This window comes from Trichosurus vulpecula, chromosome 6, assembly GCF_011100635.1.
Source record: "Trichosurus vulpecula isolate mTriVul1 chromosome 6, mTriVul1.pri, whole genome shotgun sequence".
NCBI classification, from domain to species: domain Eukaryota; kingdom Metazoa; phylum Chordata; class Mammalia; order Diprotodontia; family Phalangeridae; genus Trichosurus; species Trichosurus vulpecula.
Genome location: NC_050578.1, coordinates 47,788,468 through 47,808,372, shown reverse-complemented (window position 1 = coordinate 47,808,372; position 19,905 = coordinate 47,788,468). Strand labels below are relative to the sequence as shown.

Sequence of the window (19,905 nt, the reverse complement as noted above, 5' to 3'; positions counted from 1 at the left end):
TAAAGTCACAACAATTATATATAATTTCATATATATATGCAGAGTGTATATATATTATATATATGTAAAATATGCAAAGTAAGGGATAGGAATGGAGAAGATTTGGAAGTCCGGATAACTGAGGCAGAAAACAGAAAGAGGAATTATTTAAGGCAGCAGTTCTCAAGCTTTTCTGCCTCAAGACCTCCTTTACAATTTTTAAATATTATTTAGGATCCTATCTCCAAGAACTTTTGTTTATTTTGGTTAAGTCTATCAATATTAACCATATTAGAAATTAAAATATCAGTATTATTATGAAAAGAGTTTTGACCTCATGGACCCCCTGAAAGGGTCTCAGGGACCCCAGGACCACACTTGGAGAACTGGTGATTTTGGTATTTGCTATTGAGGTATAGAGGAAGGATTGGCTCATGGACTGTATGCAACACACACACACACACACACACACACACACACACACACACACAAACTGGTACTTATTCTTTTGATTAGCAGTCTAAATAGACGGCTACCTATAATAAAAGATATGCATTCAGCTCATAGAACAGAAAGGCAATAAATTACCCTGGGTGCCTGTAAGGACTCTAACTCACTCTTCCAATCCTGTCTCTCACCTGTGAAAAGGCCTGAAATTGTGTGCCAATTGATTGCTAATAATGCTTTTTCTGGAAGGAAGCACGATGCAATAATTCCCACAAATTCAGATCAAGAGACAGAGTATTGCGTCCACTATGGTTGAATGAAACTATGTATCTGAACCTAAAACTATGTCTCCAGCCTGGGACTAAAAGCTGTCTTTCATGTACTCTATAAAAATCCACGGACTTCGGGCAGCTCAGGTCTCCTGAGTGAGTATAATTCTATTCTCAGAAGAGTGCTCTCATGCAGATATAACTAACAGAACCTTCCAGAAGGGCTTCCATGGCATAATTACATATAAAGTAAAAATTGTCCTTTAGAGCTATAATTCTGGGGTTAAGACTCCACTATGTTTGTGAAATGTTGTACATTTGCAGAATAACACCACTAACACAGAATTTATTATTTCCTAATAAGAAGAAATAAAAAGTTGTCCCAAAGGATGGGGTAGCCATTAACTTTTCCTGTTCAGAATATTCTGGACAATATAAGATGATGAACAACTTGAGATCTGGAGGGAAGGGACTGGGAGAGGAGATGGCAGACACCCTGCCCAGCTGTCCAGCTAAGAGTACAAATAGTAAATGATAATGAGTAAAGATAATGGACCTTAAGTCCATGCTATATGAAGATTAGTTGAAGGAACTGGATATGTTTAATCTGGAGAAGACTCAGGAGGCCCATGAGAACTGTTTTCAAATATCTGAAGGGTTGTCATATGAAGAAAGGGACTAGTTTTGTTCACTTGGTCTCAGAGTGAAGAAGCAAAAACAATAGGCGAAAGTCCCAAAGAGGCAAATTTAGATTCATTGCCAAGAAAAACTTCCTAAAAATTAGAGTTGTACAAAAATGGAATGGACTGCCTTGAAGGGCTTCAAGTAGACATTCAGTGATCTCTTCTTGGGGACATAATAGTAAGAATTAATTTTGTGTATGGGCTGGACTAGATGGCTGCTGAGTTTCTTTCCTAATGGTATGATTTTATATTTCTATAATCATATTATCTCAATCCATTTCTTTGTAAGACAACTTGGTGAGGTTGTAGAGGTAGCCTATACTCATGAAACAATGCAAATAATAGAAGTAGGAAGAAATTAAGCCTTGTCATAAGCATTATGTTTTAATTAATTGTGCTGACTGCCAACTGAATATCTTCAATAATTCATCACAGGATCACAGATTTTAAGCTTGAAGGGAGACTTTAGAAACTGTTCAGTCTAATTCCTCCACTTTACAGAGAAAGAACAGAGGCCCAAAGTTGTTTCCAAGACTAAAACTTTACAACTTTTTAGCCAACAGATTATTTGCAATTCAAACAATGCTGCAGAGGCAAGAAAAACTAAGACTCCAAGTCCTAAAAACTGGGGCCATCCCCATGAAGGTTAATTAAGTTTTCAACTCCTAGGATAAATATGAAGGCAGGTGGAAAAAAAGAAAGATAAACTATGAATAGGTTTTAAGAATGTGACAGAGGGTTGGTTGAATGTACTATTAGAGACTAATAAAAATTATTGGAGAATATTTTGGAAGAAGCAGAGATAATTTGAACTCTACAATTTGAGGTCCTTATATTCCCTCAAATAAGAAAGTATTTAGTAATTAGAGAAAAGGAATGAATTACCCTCATTGTAGTCCAGAACCTAATTCAAATTAAGACCAGTAGTTACCTTGGACAAAGTACTGGTTAACTTCATAAAATATACAGAATCAAAAATGAACTAGGGGCTACAATTTGTCCAATACTCACAGGAATTTGACAACTACTTTGGAAGAACAAAGACATTGAGCCCTTCTACATAATTACTCTATTGCTGAAGAATATTAAATATTTTAACTGCTCATGAGAGAGTAACATGACCTTTGAATCACTTGCATTCTATTTGAAATGTCACAAAAATCTTTCCATCAAGTTCCTTCAGAATGCCAATGATTTTCAATGTGGCTTTCTTGATTTGTCTGCAGTAATTTTTCCCCTGAGTTTATGATTTCCACAATGAGTATTCCCTTGGTGTAGTCATATCATATTCACAACATTTCTTAGTGTTTTCAAACACTGGGCAGTGCTGTCCACCACAATGTATACTGTTATCATGGAAATCACTGGATAGAAGGGGTAGTCTAGTTGGATTATGGATTCAATTCAGGGAGAGACAGCTGCTTCCAAAGGATTTATGCAGTTATAATTTACAAGGGTTAAAACAAATGATGCACACCAAAAGCTTATACCAGGCTCTTATATAGTCACTTAAGTTGCTTCATTTTTTTCTTTTTTCTTTTTATTTATTAATTTTTTTACTTGAGTTGCTTTAGCAGTAATTCTCAAACATACCATGACACCCATAAAGTTCAACAAGGATTTAGTTAGCTCTGACTAATGACCATGAGTGGTCCGCAAACCAGAGGGCTTATACCATTCGATTCTCAGAAGGAATCAAAGGTAGCAAGTGTCCTTTACAAATGCACCAGCCTAGGGTCAGTAAACCCTCATGCACTCATTAAGTCAAAAGTAAGTCAGATAAGAATGCACAAGCACGTTTGGTCATTCCTTCAGTTATCACCTATGGACACATTAGTCACCCCGCCTATTTCTGCCTTACACATACTTCCTCAGACTTCCTGGTGAAAGGGCCGCATCTGCCCAAAATGACTCAAGATGCAAGAGAGACTTTGCTATACAAGCAACTGTAAGTTTCATAGATTTGCTGTTTCTATCTCCTGAAACTTTAACTTAATCCTGTCATCATAGCCCCAAACAGGAGTAAGCAGTCATTCTGGCAGTCCCTAGTTCTACCCATCTTCCTCCTGATTAAAGTAGAAACCAGTGACTAAGAACAATAGCTGCATCTAATGTCTGCCCTACTAGCCCTCTTATAATATGGTTTTGGCTAGAATTCAATCTCCCTTCTGGGCCTTCAATCTATCCATGATCATTTCCTGTAAAAATGAGTTCATGGGAATTGGAACTAACTAGTTTGAAAGAAAAAGGAAATCTTTTAATATTGACTACCTCATTTATCCTCTGTTTTTCCTATAAAATAATGACACATATAGGAGTAATTTTGCAAATGGCAAACCTGAAGAGGGCGGAGCTTCCAAATTATGCACACACACACATACATACAAACACACACGTGTGCACATACAAAGACCAAAAATGAGGGGAAGGGGGCAACAGTTCCAAATGATGCATGTGTATGATGGAACTCATACACCCACACACACACAGATGCATACAGATGACAAAAATCTCCAGTCAACAAACCAAATTTGCTATTTCTGGCTTGCATAGATTTAGTCCCTACTCTGACACATCCTGACTGTGTGATCCTAAGCTAGTATTTTAATTTATCAATGCCCTGCTCCCCACCCCAGGAAATTTTCTAGAACTATAAATTGCAGAGAAAATGTCGACTATTATTAATAGAAGGAGATTTCTATACTAAAGAAGTCACAGATCCAGACTATCTTTCTGCTATCAGACATATTAATAATGATTTAATTATAGCCCTCTCAAGATGAACAACTTTTTTGGCACCTAAGGAAAATGACTTTGATATTGTCTTGGTTTGCAAATCAATATCTGTCTGGGATATTCTCCCTACTTCTCTTCAGTTCTTTTAATCCCAATTTGAAGTTTTTTAAATTCAAATATTTCTCTACCTTTGGATGAGTAAATAAATCGGAGTATTAGTTCCAGAAAACAGGGACTGTCTTTTGCCTTTCTTTGTTTCCTCAAGGCTTAGCACAGTGCCTGACACATAGTAGGAACTTAATAAATGCTTGTTGATTGACACAAGACTAAAGCAAAAACCAGGCAGAAGAGTGATATTTTTCCATATCTGATTCAAAACAGTAAAGAACACAGTTTTCTAATATGTTTCTATTAGGAGGAACTCACCATGCTTGGAAAAAATGGGAACCTGCTAATCCAAAGGGATGTGGTCAGTCTTGATTTCTCTCCAACTCTCCAGTACAAGGCAGAGAGTTTCTGCCAGGATTACAGTCATCTATTTTTCCATTTCAGAATCATGAAAACCCAAACCAGACAGCATTGCCTATGATAACCAACCCAAAGAGGATCTCCATGTGGCTGACCTCATTTACCAGATGGCAGGCAGTGTGTTGTATATAGACTATCTGAAGACCATTCTACCTCCACCGGTCCTGCCAGCCACAGAAAGCCACAGGCAGAGACATCTGGTGGGAAACAGCATCTTGCAACATCTCCAGATGTCCTTAGGCAAACAGCTATGTCTATGGCAAGCAGGTAGGGGAAGGGAAAACAGCTAAAAATTTTGCCCAGATTGGCAGGATAGGGAAGAGTGACTTGACACCTCATCTGTGGGGTAGATCGGATATTAGAAAAGATATACAGGTGTTCAAACAAGGTACAGGAAAGGGGCTTTGAAACTGAGAAGGCTCTCTTTAGCGAATGTGCTTGCCACATGCCACTTGTAACTCTTATCCAGAAGGAAGCCAGCTCTCTCAATACATACTTGATTCTCTTTTCAAGTGCCCTGCTCACACCACACACCTAAATAAATACCTTCTCTTTTCAACAGATCATTTGTTCCCCTAAAATCCTCCTTTTCTTTGGTTTATCCTTCATGTCCTCTCCCTCCCCAACACTCAAAATTCTCTTATGAGGCCAATCTCCTAAAAGTTTTGAGGTTCCAGTTTAGAAAAACACTTTTAAAAACTGAATGTCTGAAACAACTGGTTCTAGAACATCAATCAACAAACATTTATTAAATACTGACTATATGCCAAGCACTGTGCTAAGCACTAAGGGTACCAAGAAAAAGCAATAAATGGTTCGTGCTCTCAAGGAGCTTATATTCTAATGGCAGAGATGGTGGAGATGAAAGGTACATAAATAGGCATATACAAATTATACAAAGTAGATAAAAAGTAGCCCAAGGATGAAAGGCACTAGAAACTGGGGGATTGGGCTTCCAGCAGTAAATGGGGGAAGTCAAGGATTCTACAAAGCTTTTTGGATATCATCTACCCAGGTAGATTGTTAGCTCTTTGAGAGCAGGTAACAAAAGAGACTGTCTTTTGCCTTTCTTTATACCCCATCCTACTCCAAACTTAGCACAGTGCCCGGCACATAGTAGGTGCTTAAAAATGCTTATTCACCAGCCACGTAATCTGGGTGATAGACCCAACCCTTCAGGAGTGCCATATTGCTAGTTGGTATAAAAGAAAGAAATATCCCAAAGTACTCAGCTCATAAACTTCACCACCATCACTGAGACCACGTGGGCAGAATGCAGAACTCAGGCCAGCTGGCTTCCCGGCAACATTGGCTTCCTCCCCCCCCACCATGCTTACAAGCCACTAACCCAGCCTGCATGTGGTCTTCTTTAAATTTCTCTTTGGGTTATTTTTTTCCTTTCAAGACTTCCCTTGATGTTTATTTCACAAGACTTCCCCAGTTATAAAAATGTTACATGGGGCTCTCCATCTCTCTGGGGATGCCCCTGTAGGTATGTATGCCTCTCCCTTGCAGGAGGTCCTTGGCATTTCCTGTTTCTGAATGAGTTGGAACATGCTGCATGCGTACTTAGAAACTTGTGTTCCCAAATGGAATCCAGGAGTCTGTTGCATGAAAATTGTAATGTTGTTGGGCAGAGGGGTTGGGGGTTGGGGTGGAATCCAAACTTTTAAAACTAGATGCAAGTGTTGTATCATTAAAAAAAATCTAAACCTCACAATTCATCTGAATTTGTGGAGTCTCTGTACATCCATGGAGAAAAATACAGGATCCTCATTCCTAGACTTCTAAATTTCATCTTAATCTGAGAGTAAGACCAAATGCTACCTAAGCAGCAGCAGTCACGCTATTTTTTAGCAGCTAAGTGGCAAAGCCCAGCACTTTCTACATTGACAGGTGAGCTAGGATCACTGCAAAATGATACTGATGGAAGAGACAAAAAAGATGCTGGAGAGGACATTTATCAGTAAGTTCATTCTTCTCAGTACCTTTATTTCCAGACAATGTGCCTATATGGGAGTGTCCTTAAGTGAATGACCTAGCTCTTCTGTGACACCTGGTGGTCATGCTGTTGTAACCATGGACCCAAATAGATTTCAAATTAATTCATTAGACCACCCCACCCCCCGCCTTCTCCCACCTCTCCCCTTCTCTTTCTTTTTCTTGCCATCATGTCTTAATTTATCTAGAAACTTCAGTACCTTTTTGAAAATCATGGGTTTTCTAGGTGGCATAGTGGATAGAACATTAAATCTGGAGTCAGGAAGGCCCAAGTTCTAATTCTGCCTCACTAAGTGTGACTCTGGGCAAGTCATTTAACCTCTATCTGCTTCAATTTCATCTGCAAAATGGAGATGATACTAGCACCTTCATCTGAGAGTTGTTAGGAGGATCGCATGAGACAATGTTAGTAAAGTGTCTTCCAAACCTTTAAGAACTATAGCAATTCTAGCTAATTATGGAACTGACTATTTGTTAAATCATCACATAGGTGATAGAAGAGCATCGGATCCAACGGCCTCCCAAAAGCCCACTTTGGGGTGCCTACAGGTGTCCTCGAAATAAGCAGGAATGCTCAGCATGATAGAGGCAAATCTACTAAGAATGCAATTCCTCTTCTGTCGTCCCCCTGCCCTGACCCACAGTGATTCTCTACCTTCTTCCAAGTGCAGTGGCTTCTACATGGCAGTCATTTCATATAGCACAACTCACCATATCTATATAAAATCATCTCTGCTTCCTTAGATTATGGTTTACCCACATTCTTAGAGGTGAGCTGGAGCCAACTCAAACCAATTCATGAGAGCAGGTTATTATGAGAGCATGTATACCTCGGAAATTAGCAAACACTACAAATTTGGGCTTGATTTAATGTTTTGTTGATTTCTACACTTAAGAAAGTGATGGAAGAAAATGTTAACAATGCAGATTAAACTTAAAAGTGTGTTATTTGTACTCCTCCCCCCAGGGAAACATTTGCCAACACATCATTGCTCTTAGGGTGTGAACTAGCTTCATAAAATATTCTCTCCATGCAAAGAAATATTCTGCACCACCACTACCACACCTATAATCATCTGTCATTAGATCCCAACAGTAAATTTTTTATCTAATAAATATTAAACTACTAAATCTTTGCTATGTCTAATCCACTACCAGGAGACAGACCGTGTCTGTTTGAGAAAGGACTCAGGAAGAAAGTGGTTCAATATATAGAGCTCAGGACTGAGAGTCAGGAAGACTTGAGTCTGAATCCTGATTCAGGCACCAGCTGTATGATCCTGGGCAAGTCACTTAACTTCTCTGTGCCTCAGTTTCCTCAAAAAATGGTTATAATAACACCTAACCACCAGGTGCTATAATTAAATGAGATGATATTTGTAAAAACATTTAGCAAAGTGCTTAAAATTATATAAATGCATGCTATCATCATCATTATTATTTAAAAGAAGACCTCCCTCCTGGTGAATTTAGGGGGTCTTCTCTCTTCGTGGAACTTAAGGGCATGTTTTTAAACCCAGACCCCCTTGCTTTAAAGAGGCAGTGTGTACAGTTTATTAGCTGAGCAAGCCACTTTCTTAGGTGTTTGTTTACTCTGTACAATGAAGTACTTGCTTCTGAGGGCCATTCTGTCGCTAGAGCTCTTGCTTACTAGGCTCCAGAGAAAGCAACTATAATCTTCCATGATGTTGAATAGGGTTTGTGGTTCAGAGGGGCACAATTCTCTATGACTTATGAGACTAAATGCAAAATAGCCACATAGTATAGTGCCAAGAGCTCTGGATTTAGAGGCAGAGACTTTGGGACAGAATTCTGATTTTGCTAGTGTGAGTTAAAGTCATAATCTCCCTGGCACCCAATTTCCTCACCCCCAATATGAGGACTGAGCACCAAGGTCCTTTCCATCTCCAACTCTTCTTGGTCTTAAGGCTTAGCAAAGTCAGACAATAAATAACCTAGAAAACTCTTAGTAAGAGCTAGAAACAATATAGGATAGGGCAAGATACTATGAATAGCATGAAGACAAAAAGAAACAACACATACCCTTCTTTCATTATTCAGTCATGTCTGACTCTTCATGACCCCATTAGAGGTTTTCTTTGCAAAGATATTAGAGTGGTTTGCCATTTTCTTCTCCAGCTCACTTTACAGATGAGGAAACTGAGGCAAACAAGGTTAAGTGACTTGTCCAGGGTCACCCAACTAGTAAGTATCTGAGGCCAGGTTTGAACTCAGGAAGATAAGTCTTTCTGACTCCAGGCCCAGCCCTCCAACCACTATGCCACCTAGCTGATTATAACCTTCTTTACTCAATAAAATATTAAAACTGGAAAGTGTCTTCTTCTGAATTGTAAACCAACTCTTTTTTGATTGAGAAAAATGCAATAATCAGAACTCTTTAATTTGAAGATTTTACAGAGAAAGATGTGTGTCTGGGGCGGGGGAGGGGGAGAGGGAGGGAGGGAGGGAGTGAGAGAGAGAGAGAGAGAGAGAGAGAGAGAGAGAGAGAGAGATTTTCCCCCAATTCATCTGCCACATTGGCCAAAACAACGTTGTACCCAAAGCCTGGCCATGTCTGCTTCTTACATCTGTCAACAAGAGTCTACGATTCAACCTAGTTGACAATTGTTGATGGTACATAAGTCAGAACAGACTGTACGAAAGAGTCATATTTCACACCTCGGAGTGTTCAACGCTAGCAACAATAACATCCGATCACTGTCAGTCTCCTCCAACTATGTAACTTAGAAGACTGATAGGAATCAAAAATCAGTGGCAACAAGGCTCCTGTCTCTTTTCTGGCGAAATTCCCAGGACTTGCTTATTTTTCTGACTTGTGAAAATGAGTAGAGAACTTCCTTTGAAACATATGGGAGCAAGGGGATATTAATTCTACAGAAGGTCAAAGCTCATTAAGAAACTAACCCCATTTTTAAGCTGTGATAGCATTCAGGAAAAGTTGGAGCCTTTATTTGTATCTCCATGAAACCCATACTATTTAGTTTCAAACGCATCTCTAAAAGCAGGAGGAATATCTTAACTACCTCTGAAATCAGGCAACATATCATTCTAGCTAATATCCTTGAAGTGTCCAAACTGGGCAACCAAACTGCTTGCATCAAATCCTTTGGAATAGTGTTTTGTTGTAATGTTACATTTGTGTGAAGGAAGTTAGAAAAGGGCAACTGATAATTGCCTGGCTCGAAATTACATACATTACCATAAAATTGCCCTATTATAGTCTTTTGTGGTCAACTGCGGAGACCCCTGTGGTAGCAATTTACTTTTTCCTCAAAATGCATAGAGCTAAGCAACCAAACTAAATAAAATACATCAGGCATAAAGGTCCCAAAATTCAAACAGAATGGCTTCTTAAGGAGTAAATGGACATGTGTGATGCACTATCAGTTGGGTTTGGAGTTATAATGACTAAACATTCGTTTCAATAAACAAAAATGTTCAAATTGAATAAAAGAAACATTTCAAACACCACACAATGCTAGCTGCATTTGCATCTATGTGTCCCGTCATTTCCCAAATGTTTTCAAATGAAAATATAAAGATGTCAAGAGTTATTATTATCACTATGTATTAGGTGATCATTAATTTTTCCAGTTAGTTCATTTAGAGAGTACTTCTTCATAAAGGCAGTGAAGAATCAGGTTAGAAATCTTCACAAGTAATGAGTTGGTTAGGGCAGGTAGGTGGTGCAGTAGATATAGATATGGCCTGGGTTCAGGAAGACTCATTTTCCTGAGTTCAAATCTGGCTTCTGACTTACTAGCTGAGTGACCGTGGGCAAGTTACTTAACCCTGTTTGCCTCAGTTCCTCATCTGTAAAAATGAGTTGGAGAAGGAAAGGGTAAACCATTTCAGTAAATTTGCCAAGAAAACCCCAAAGAGGGTCATAAAGAGTCTGACACAACTGAAACAACTGAACAAAAACATTGAGTTGGTTGCCATCATCATCATGAAGCAGCATGGAGTGAGTCCAAACGTCCCGGTTTGAATCCCAGCTCTTGTATTATCTGTGTATTCTTGGGCAAGTCATTAACCTCTCTGTCCCTCACTTTCCTGTTAAAGGAACAAGTTGGCTTAGAATGATCCCCAAAGGTCTTTCTCAGCTCTAAATCTCTAATCTTATGATTTGCATATACAAAGGGTAGAAAATTCTGAAGCTTTTTAAAGGAAGCTTCCAATGAGGCTTTGGCATTTATTTCCTACTCCAACAGTGCAAATGAGAGATGAATGAGTAACAGAACATCCCAGGTGATGCTTTGGAGTCATTCTAAACATACTAGGATGTCCTGGCACAAGTTAAAAGGAATCTCAATGTCCACTCAAGAGATCTTTCTCTAAAGGTTAATTCAGCAGTAGCAATATTGAGAACCCTTAAATTTGTCAAAATATGTAACACCTGCCTAAGAGTAAGAAACACCATTCAGAAGAGAGTCATATAAACTGCTACTCAAAAAAACCCCAATTTCTGGTTTGTGGTAGAAAAGAAGGTTGAGAATAAAACAAATGTGGGGAAATAGGTTATACCCCAAATGAATCTTCTAAAAATCATACCTGGAGAATAAACATTCATGACACCTAATGTTAAAAACTTTTACTATCTTTGCTAAGAACAGAAATCACCCAAGTCATTTGATACAAGGTCACACGGTGGGAAGAACTCAGTAAGAACTTACTGGCTCAGTAAGCAGTCAGAGGACTCAGGTACAAGGTCTATCTCTGAAACTTCTTATCAGTCCAGTGTTCATTAGGCATGTATTATGTGCTAGTGACCTTAGACAAGTCACTTGACTTTCCTGGCCCTCATTTTCTCTATAAAATGAAAGGATTGGACTAGGTGACCTCTGAGGTTCCTTCCAGATTTAGTTCTATGACATTATATGATAAAAATACTATTTATTCTTCTCTGGTTTGCCTACACTGAGAATCCCAACAATACACATAGAAACTTACAAAGTTTCTGATAAGCTTTGATGGTGGTGGAGGTAGTGGTGATAGCGATAATACAGTCCATTCATTTTAATGGGGAGAGGGAAGTGAGATATACAAATAAGAAAACTGCCATTCTATACATCACTTTAAAGATGAAATACAATCAAAATCTCCCTCTCCCATTTTTTTTTTGCTGTGGACCAGAACTCAATCACTGGGCACTTCATCCAAGGCAATTTGTAATTAGAAATTACAAAGTAATTAAGAATTACAAGTGCAATTAGAAATTACACTTGTAATTAGGAAACTAGCCAAAGCATTTTTTTTTGTATGAGATAGTTTCACTTACGTAGTAGTTTATCACCTAAACTGCTTGTAGTGAGGTCCTCTTTTAAGAGAGAATAATCAATATTGTTTTTAAACCTTGATAAATGAATTTTCTCCCAGCCATAAAAGAACTATTGATTTCAGCTAATAATATGATTTGAAAATACAACCAAACTCTGAAAACACAGATGTCAGACTAAGATAGATACTCACACTGTAAATTAAGCATGGTAGATCCAGCCTTTACTTTATATATTTGTTATGATTCAGAGGATGTGATTTAATCCATGGTATGTCTAAATATGTGACAATAACTCTGAGTCATGTTACAGAAGGGTTATGATGGATAAAGAAATGTTATATAAGATGAACAACGGACATCTTTATGCATGGGATCAAGAGTAATAGTCAATCTAAAGGAAACAAGATTAGCAATTGCCTGCAGTGTAGGGAACCAGACCTGAATTCTAGAAACCTGTAAGTCACCATGAAAAAGACTAGGATTTAAGGATCACTTAGGTTACAAAAGGAGGCCACAAAAGGAAGCCTTGAACCCTCTGTTCAAGCTGGAATCTCCGGAGTTCTCTCTGGGCAATAGTAGTTTGTTTCTAGTATAAACTACAGAGGTATAAAGTTGAAGCCTAGGAGGAAACACTTACAGACCCAGGGCATACCATCTGCCTGCCATTAAAGGAAAGCTAAAAATCAGTTACATAACAAAAATCATTCTCATGATTTATGTTCCATCCATGAATTTTCCAGGAAGACTGCAAAAGATATTTGGGAAGCCAACATTTCCTCTGAATACAGAAAACTAATATGAACTAAGCCTCCTGCTCTCTCTGGACCAACTCATCCCGTTAGATGAGTTGCCAATGTGTACTCAGTGAACACTGAAGCAAACTAGCTTTTGGGGATGTGGAAGTATCTCAAGGCCAACTATTGTTGCTACTGTAAATATCCAATGCCCAGTATGTCAGGCAGCAAATAGCCAGGATATTAGTCAAAAACACGTCCAACTCAAAGGTGACAAGATAATCCACTCCAGTGAGTGGGAAAAAACCTGGAAACCACACAACGCTGACCTACTCAAATGAGGGAAAAAAGCAAGAAAAACTCTCAGAAGGTTCAGTCCTGTAGTCTTTGTGCAGGCAAAACTCCAACTCACTTCAAAGGGAATTTTGCCTTAGGAAGGAGTACTGGACAGAGCCTACAGGGGATATCATTTTCATGATCACGCTGTTATCTCCACTTGGTAGACCAGCAAATGCAAATATTTCAGATACAAGTTTAAACAGATGAAATGAGCTTTGAGATTTCCATGAAGAAGAAAACATGGAATTCCAGGGCTGTGAGTTATTGGCAATGGAGACCAAACCAAAAGTAACACTTTCCAAAAATAAAAGCAGCATTGAAAAACTGAGAATACTTACAGATTATTTGGTTCCAAAGTACCACCTATAAGGTTGCTCTAACAAAACTGCACTTAAAGACTTTCTCCAATGATATACATTAAAGCAATTGCTCAGCTGTTCCAGAGGTATTGTTTTTTTTTAAACGACACTACCTTTCCTCTAATTGAAACATGATCTGTTGAACCAGTGATGTGCTAACAATGTTTAGATGGGCACAATCCAGATTAATGTGGAAGAGCCAAAACGTATCAAATATACTTACAGGAGGACCTGTAAAGAAAAAGAAGACAAAAAAAGAAAGAATCAGTTCACACAATCATAGAGATGAGCATGCAAAATATCAAAAATGAAGATTAGAGCACATCTCAAGAATCTGAACTTCATAATGGAAATGAAAATTAATTGAGACATACTAAGGATAATTCAGATAAAAGAGGGAATCTTATTAAAAAGAAATGCTTTGGGGGTCATTCTTTGTAATAAAGAGGTAGAGAAGCAATGTTTGACTTCTCAAAATTTACAAAATTGGCCAATCCAGGAATGTACATATTACATCACTTACAAATGTGTCGTTCTCCCAACAACCCACTACAACTAGTACTGATGGTAAAGATATGAGAATGAGAAAGACTTCAAACACATATGCAGTTCCATTCAGCAGCTATATATTCTCATGAAATCACATGCCATGCCCAAAAGTACTGAATACAAAATTCCATTTTCAGAAAAATCATACATATAATATTTTTCTAGGCCACCAGTTCCAATTAGTCATGTAACTAAGCATTCAATTTCATCTTACCTACAAAATTATGGATTTTTTTTACCCTGAATATTTGACCTTGGCATTAGGACAAAATAGTCAAGTCTAGATCTCACTTTCCCTTGCCAAAAAGGACAAATTCAGTGGTCACTTGACTCCATGAAACATTCCTTTCATTACCTTATTCTCACTCCCCCTCCCTTTCCAGGACTCACTTATAAAAGACATGCTATGCAAAGGTCACATTGAATGAAGTAAAATTTGCACATATTTTCAGTTACTTAGGTTCAGTGGGTTGGTTGAAAAATTCTTGGGGAAACTACCAAAGTCTTGCAAATCGTATCTAATAATTCAATTATATTAAGTGATGCAGCTGTAATTCTAAAATCAGTGACTTTTCATTAGCTTTTATGCTTACTGTTTTTTTAAAAGGGAAGAGCAAAGAGGACCTCAAATAGGACCAACTGTATTTTGTCCTTGATGACATCAATGCTTCCAACATCTTGATATTCAGCAATTTAATGTTTTAAGTACTTTAGAACATACTGTGAAAGGACTGTTATTTTCTTGTCCTTCTAGAATTTCTTTCACCCTCATCCTTCGAACAAAGGGGGACAAGCTGATAAGACTTCATTTGATCTCTTGTGAAGACAGCCCAAGTAAAACAGGATGCCAAAACAATACTCTAGATAAAGTCTTTTCATGAAATTCATTTAATTCCTTTTCTTCATTTTTACTGAAGAAACTGAACGTGTATGAGAACTGAGATTCAGGAAACCTGGGCTCTATTTCCAATTTCTCTAAAAAAAAACCTGTATGACATTGGGTTAATAATCCCTTAATCTCCATGGGTCTTTTTTGTAAAAAAATAAGGAGGTTATCCTAGATTCTAGTCTTCCAAGTCTTTAAGGTTGGCCTAATGTCGAATATAACCTGGTGAATATGTAATCAAATTAATAAGTCTTTGTGGAGAGAAAAGACCTAGAGATAGTACTACAAACACATGAGGACTACAAATTTAAAGCAAAAATGATGCATGTACATTTGAGACTTCTGGGCTAGGGGAGCTTTAAAGGCCTAAGGTCAAAAATGATCTCATTTTGTGAATATTCGGCAATATTCAAAATCCCCAAGTTTGAGTGTTTCTTGAAACATTTAAATAGCGTATTCACATCCAAGCCACATAAAAGGCAAGTATATAATGGTCTAAATATCTGGACCTTAATGGACATGTGTTTGCAGTGCAAGGTAATGATGCCATATTTTTCTTATAGCAGTTCAGATTATAAGCAGCCTAGGCCTCCCTTTTCTCTTCAAAATCAAATTCGACCAAGGCAATTATATTTTCAAACTCACTATGTGGTATAAGAAAAATATAAAAGGAAAGATTTAGATTGGGGAAAGCAGCATTGTTTCCTTCAGAGAAGTAAGTATGCTTCCTGTTCTGAGATAGCTATTGACTGAGAAGCATTACATACATTTACTGATTACTCCCTAGGGACATGACCCTGAACTATGTGCTGGAACATTGTCATGTCATAGCCTTACTGCAGAAGAATAGGATACATTGAACTTTATCTGGACAATGTGAACTTAATCTGAGGGAAACAACAGTAAAGAAACACAAATCATGTGCCAATGATCTGGCCAAACCACGATTGTAATAATTCTTTCTATAGGCCTATCCTTTACAAAGCTATCTGCAATATGGCTGATTAAGTTGTAGTTTGTGATTGTGATATAAATACTACTGTGTTGTAAGAAATGACAAGCAGGTTGGTTTTAGAAAAACATGGAAAGACTTTCATAAACTAATATAGAGTGAACCAAGCAGAACCGAGAGAATGTAGTATATAGTAACAGTGATTTTGTTGCAAGAGTAACTAAGAATGACTAAACTATTCCGAGTTACATAAACATTCAAATCAACTATGAAAGACTTATGAAGGAAAATGCCATCCTCCTCCAGAGAAGTAACTGATATATGGAAGTATGTATTGTATGGTCCTACATATATATCTATATCAAATGTTGGCTTTCTGTAATGTGGGCTTGGGAGCGAGGGAAAGGAGACAACTCAGGACTCAAAATGTGACCAAAAATAAATAAATATTAAAAAAACAAAGGCATATGCATACATGTATGTAAATATACAATATATTCCCCTATTTTTACCAGATTATCTGAATGTGCAGCCCTACTCATAGACACACATACGTATAGGTACATGTAAATATGTAAACTCCCTGGGATAGTGGATAGACAAGCAGTCTCAGAGACAGAAAGACCTAGGTTCAAGTACTGGCTCTCAGAATATCACTTAATTCTTGTGGGCAGTTTGAATTGCTATAAGAAAAAGAAAAAGATGGTACCATCACTGTGCACTGCAAACATGTGTCCACTAAGGTTCAAATATTTAAAATATCATACCCTTGCCTTTTGTGTAGCTTGGTTGTGAACTTACTAAATGTTTCAAGAATGTGATATAGCATTATATCACAAAAGAGGAACATTTTGGTTCTCCAGGCAACTCTAAGACCATAGGTAGCAAAATAGTTGCCAACCTGCATTGGCGGAGGCAGTTCCCTATGCCAATGAAATTAGGTTTAACTAAACACATAGACATATGTATCTCTGTGTGTGTGAACCCATATAGACACAGTCAAGAGGAAAATGATTTAAAAACTAAATAATCTTAGGTGTATATAAGCTAAGACAACACTTACTAAAACAACACAGCAAAAGAATGTAATAGGAAGAGATGGATGTCTAAATGAAGCTTGGTGACCACACATAAAAAATAAATTGTTCCACGGCAAAGTCCAAAGTTCAGACTTACCAGATTCTCCTCTTCTGCCCCTCTTACCACGTTTCCCAGGAGGTCCTGAAACAAAAACAATAGACTTCTGAAGTATTTGTGATTTTAAGGTATTTTTATATATTTCAAAAGTGTCTCAGTGTTAGGTTTGTGTCTAGGTGGCCATTTAGACAAAATCTCACTTTACAATGAAAGTCCTAACAAAGTCAATGCCCTTTGGTGACTGTTAAAATACTTGATTCTGAACAGCACCTCTAGCTTCCTCCTTCTTTTCGTGGTACTTAAGTACTAGAAAAACTCGCTCCTTCTGAAGTATTGCTTTAAGTAAAATGATGCTAATTACCAATCATGACTGCTACAATTTTAGAGAAGCTCATTAAGACCACTATCAAATGGGTACTTAGACCACTACTATAAAATGCTACTTAGTAGGAACTACATTGCGCTTTTCAAGAATAAAACAAATATTTTTATGGGAAGACATGGATAAGAATCCCACAAGATAAGATAGGCTGCAATGTACATTATTGGAGGGGAGTACCCACCTTGATGAGATCACAGATCTACCAAAGTATCTTAGAATTCATATTTGTCATGAATTTAGACTAACTCCCAATTTATCTGAATTAGTAAAGTTTTCTCTCTTTTATACATTTGAATCATAAGTATTTATACAATTATTTAAAAATGAGTGCCATAAAGAAATGGCTATAACTGGCATACATCCAATATGGAGAAGAAGAAATCTAAGGTCACAGATAACCCAAATCTATTCATGATATTCGGCTTTGAAGGGTCATACATTCTAAATGAAGCGAAATGACTGGTTATCTCCCATTGTCAAAAATCTCATCAAAGGAAGTTCCTATCTTTTTTTATTTTACAATATTATATATGCTTATAATTATTTTCCCCATAGCCAAGCAAAAAAAAAAACCCCTCTTTAGCTAGAAACATCCAACAGTTTAAGAGGCAATCTTAACAAAATAGTGGATTTGCTGTCATTTGAAGTATTTAAGTAGAGACAGGATGATGATACATAGCCATTAGACAGAGATGCTATAGAGGAGACTCCTTTAAGTGAGAAGCAGGATTGAATGACTTCTTACATTCTCCCCAATTCTAATTTTCTCTGCATTTTAATTCTATGAGTCTATTTTAAATATCTAAGTCTTCATCTCTCAATTTTTATCTTATGACAGTGACACTTGTTCATTCTTCATTTCTGAAGAGGACCAATGACATCATGATGTTGGGGTGAAATAGTGGTTGATGGGTGATGACTTACACATGCATCGGATTTAAACTAGGCAGAGTTGTGCAAAATCATCTGCCTCACTCTCTCTTCCTGGGTCATTGAAGTCCAGTGGCAGGACAAAAGTCAAGAAGACTGAAAATAGCCTGGGGTACAGTGGATGACCTTGGAGTCTTCATGTCTGACCAAGCTCTAAGCACTCCACAGTGCCTACTTGAGCTGCTTTCATGGCCATTGGAACAAATTGTTTTCATCTACCCATTCCATCAGGGGAAGTCATCACATGCTTGGGGTAGACATCCCCCAGGGAAAGTCATCACATGCTTGGGGTAGACATCCCCCTAAGTCACAAGCAGGTTTGAGGCTTGTCTTCACATGCTTGGAGTAACTCACCAAAGGGTTTCAGGCCTTTCATTTACCCTCAAACTGATTTAGCCCATCTGCCCTGATGGTTTTACCAGGGTGTGGCTTCTGCACATGATATAGCTTCTTGGAGCCACAGGTGAGAGTTGGGTAACAGTTGGACACCAAAAGTGAATGAGCAGCCCCTCACTCCAAAGGTGCTAGTTCTCCCTGAGCCCCACACTTCCAGCTAACTTGTAAAGAGAAAGGAACTATCCTAACTTCTTTTGTATTCCCATTCAGTACTGTATTTTGTGTACTATATGAGCCCAATAAACATTTGTTGAATGGACAAAGGCTACTTCAGGGTTGTCTAAGGTTAGACCACTATACCAACAACTATACTAGATGACAAAGACACCTTGATGGAATTGTTGTTTTGTCTATATGAATACTCCATCCAATATGCAAATCAGATTTCACCCTCTTAATATCTTATCCTATATGACTCTTGTCCATATCCCCAAAGAATCTTCTAGAATGCTTATATAAGATAGATATGCACTAATGGACCAATTCTACGAGATCTCTTCCGTGTCGTGGTCTGGACAAAAGACATTCTTCATCTTCTTGGTTATTTCATTTTGTAGACAGTTAGTTCAAATGCAAAATTTGGAGAAATTACAAAGCTCATTTCAAAGACTCTCAAAGAGTAAAGGCTTGTCACAATCATCACAATGTCATTCAGAGACATGCACATCTATAGGATCCCATCACCTGTAGGGAATCCTTCTTTTGATTGGACAATATAGTTGACATCTTCCATTATGGTAGCAAACACATTTAATGAACATTTGTCTCTTTAGTATTTCATCAACTATCTTTTTCTGACAATAGTCAAATCTGATTTTTGTTTCCCTAACATTTGGCATTTTCCCCTTTTTTCAGACATCTTGAGACTTGAGCCCTCAACTCTCTCAACATTTGTCATTGCTGTTTATTCTTGGTCAGGTCCAGCTGCTCTTCCCATCTTTGTTTTCTTTAGAGCTATTTCTACTTCCTCATACAGCACATTGGGGATTGTGATATGAGCCCACATGTTGTGTCTTGCCTATCACTGATGAAGAAAAGAGTTAGTGATAGTAATCTTTAGAGTTCATTTTCTATTTTTAATCTCCTCATTGTCCTTCTTCCTTTTTCATCCTTAAATTCCCTGGGGATGATCTGGCTTAGTTGAGTCGCTTGCCAAACATTCAATAAACTTTTCTATAAATTCCATTGCTTCCCACCGTAAAACAAATCAGTACTGGTCATATTCATCTATCCTCCATTGTAAGATTTTCTAAATTACTTTGTATTCTAAACAATTACTGACTTTGACTGCCATATCCC

The 19,905-nt window shown here is 37.7% G+C and overlaps 1 protein-coding gene across 1 annotated transcript in view; it reads right to left on the bottom strand.

The window, feature by feature from the left end:
* COL25A1 (collagen type XXV alpha 1 chain) overlaps window positions 1-19,905 on the bottom strand; it is a 560,431-nt gene that overhangs the window by 243,598 nt on the left and 296,928 nt on the right. The window contains exons 3-4 of the mRNA XM_036764944.1: window positions 16,938-16,982; window positions 13,598-13,605 (exon numbers count right to left, since the gene is read on the bottom strand). Of these exons, the coding sequence (XP_036620839.1) occupies window positions 13,598-13,605; window positions 16,938-16,982 (53 nt within the window). The remainder of the gene's footprint in view (window positions 1-13,597; window positions 13,606-16,937; window positions 16,983-19,905) is intronic.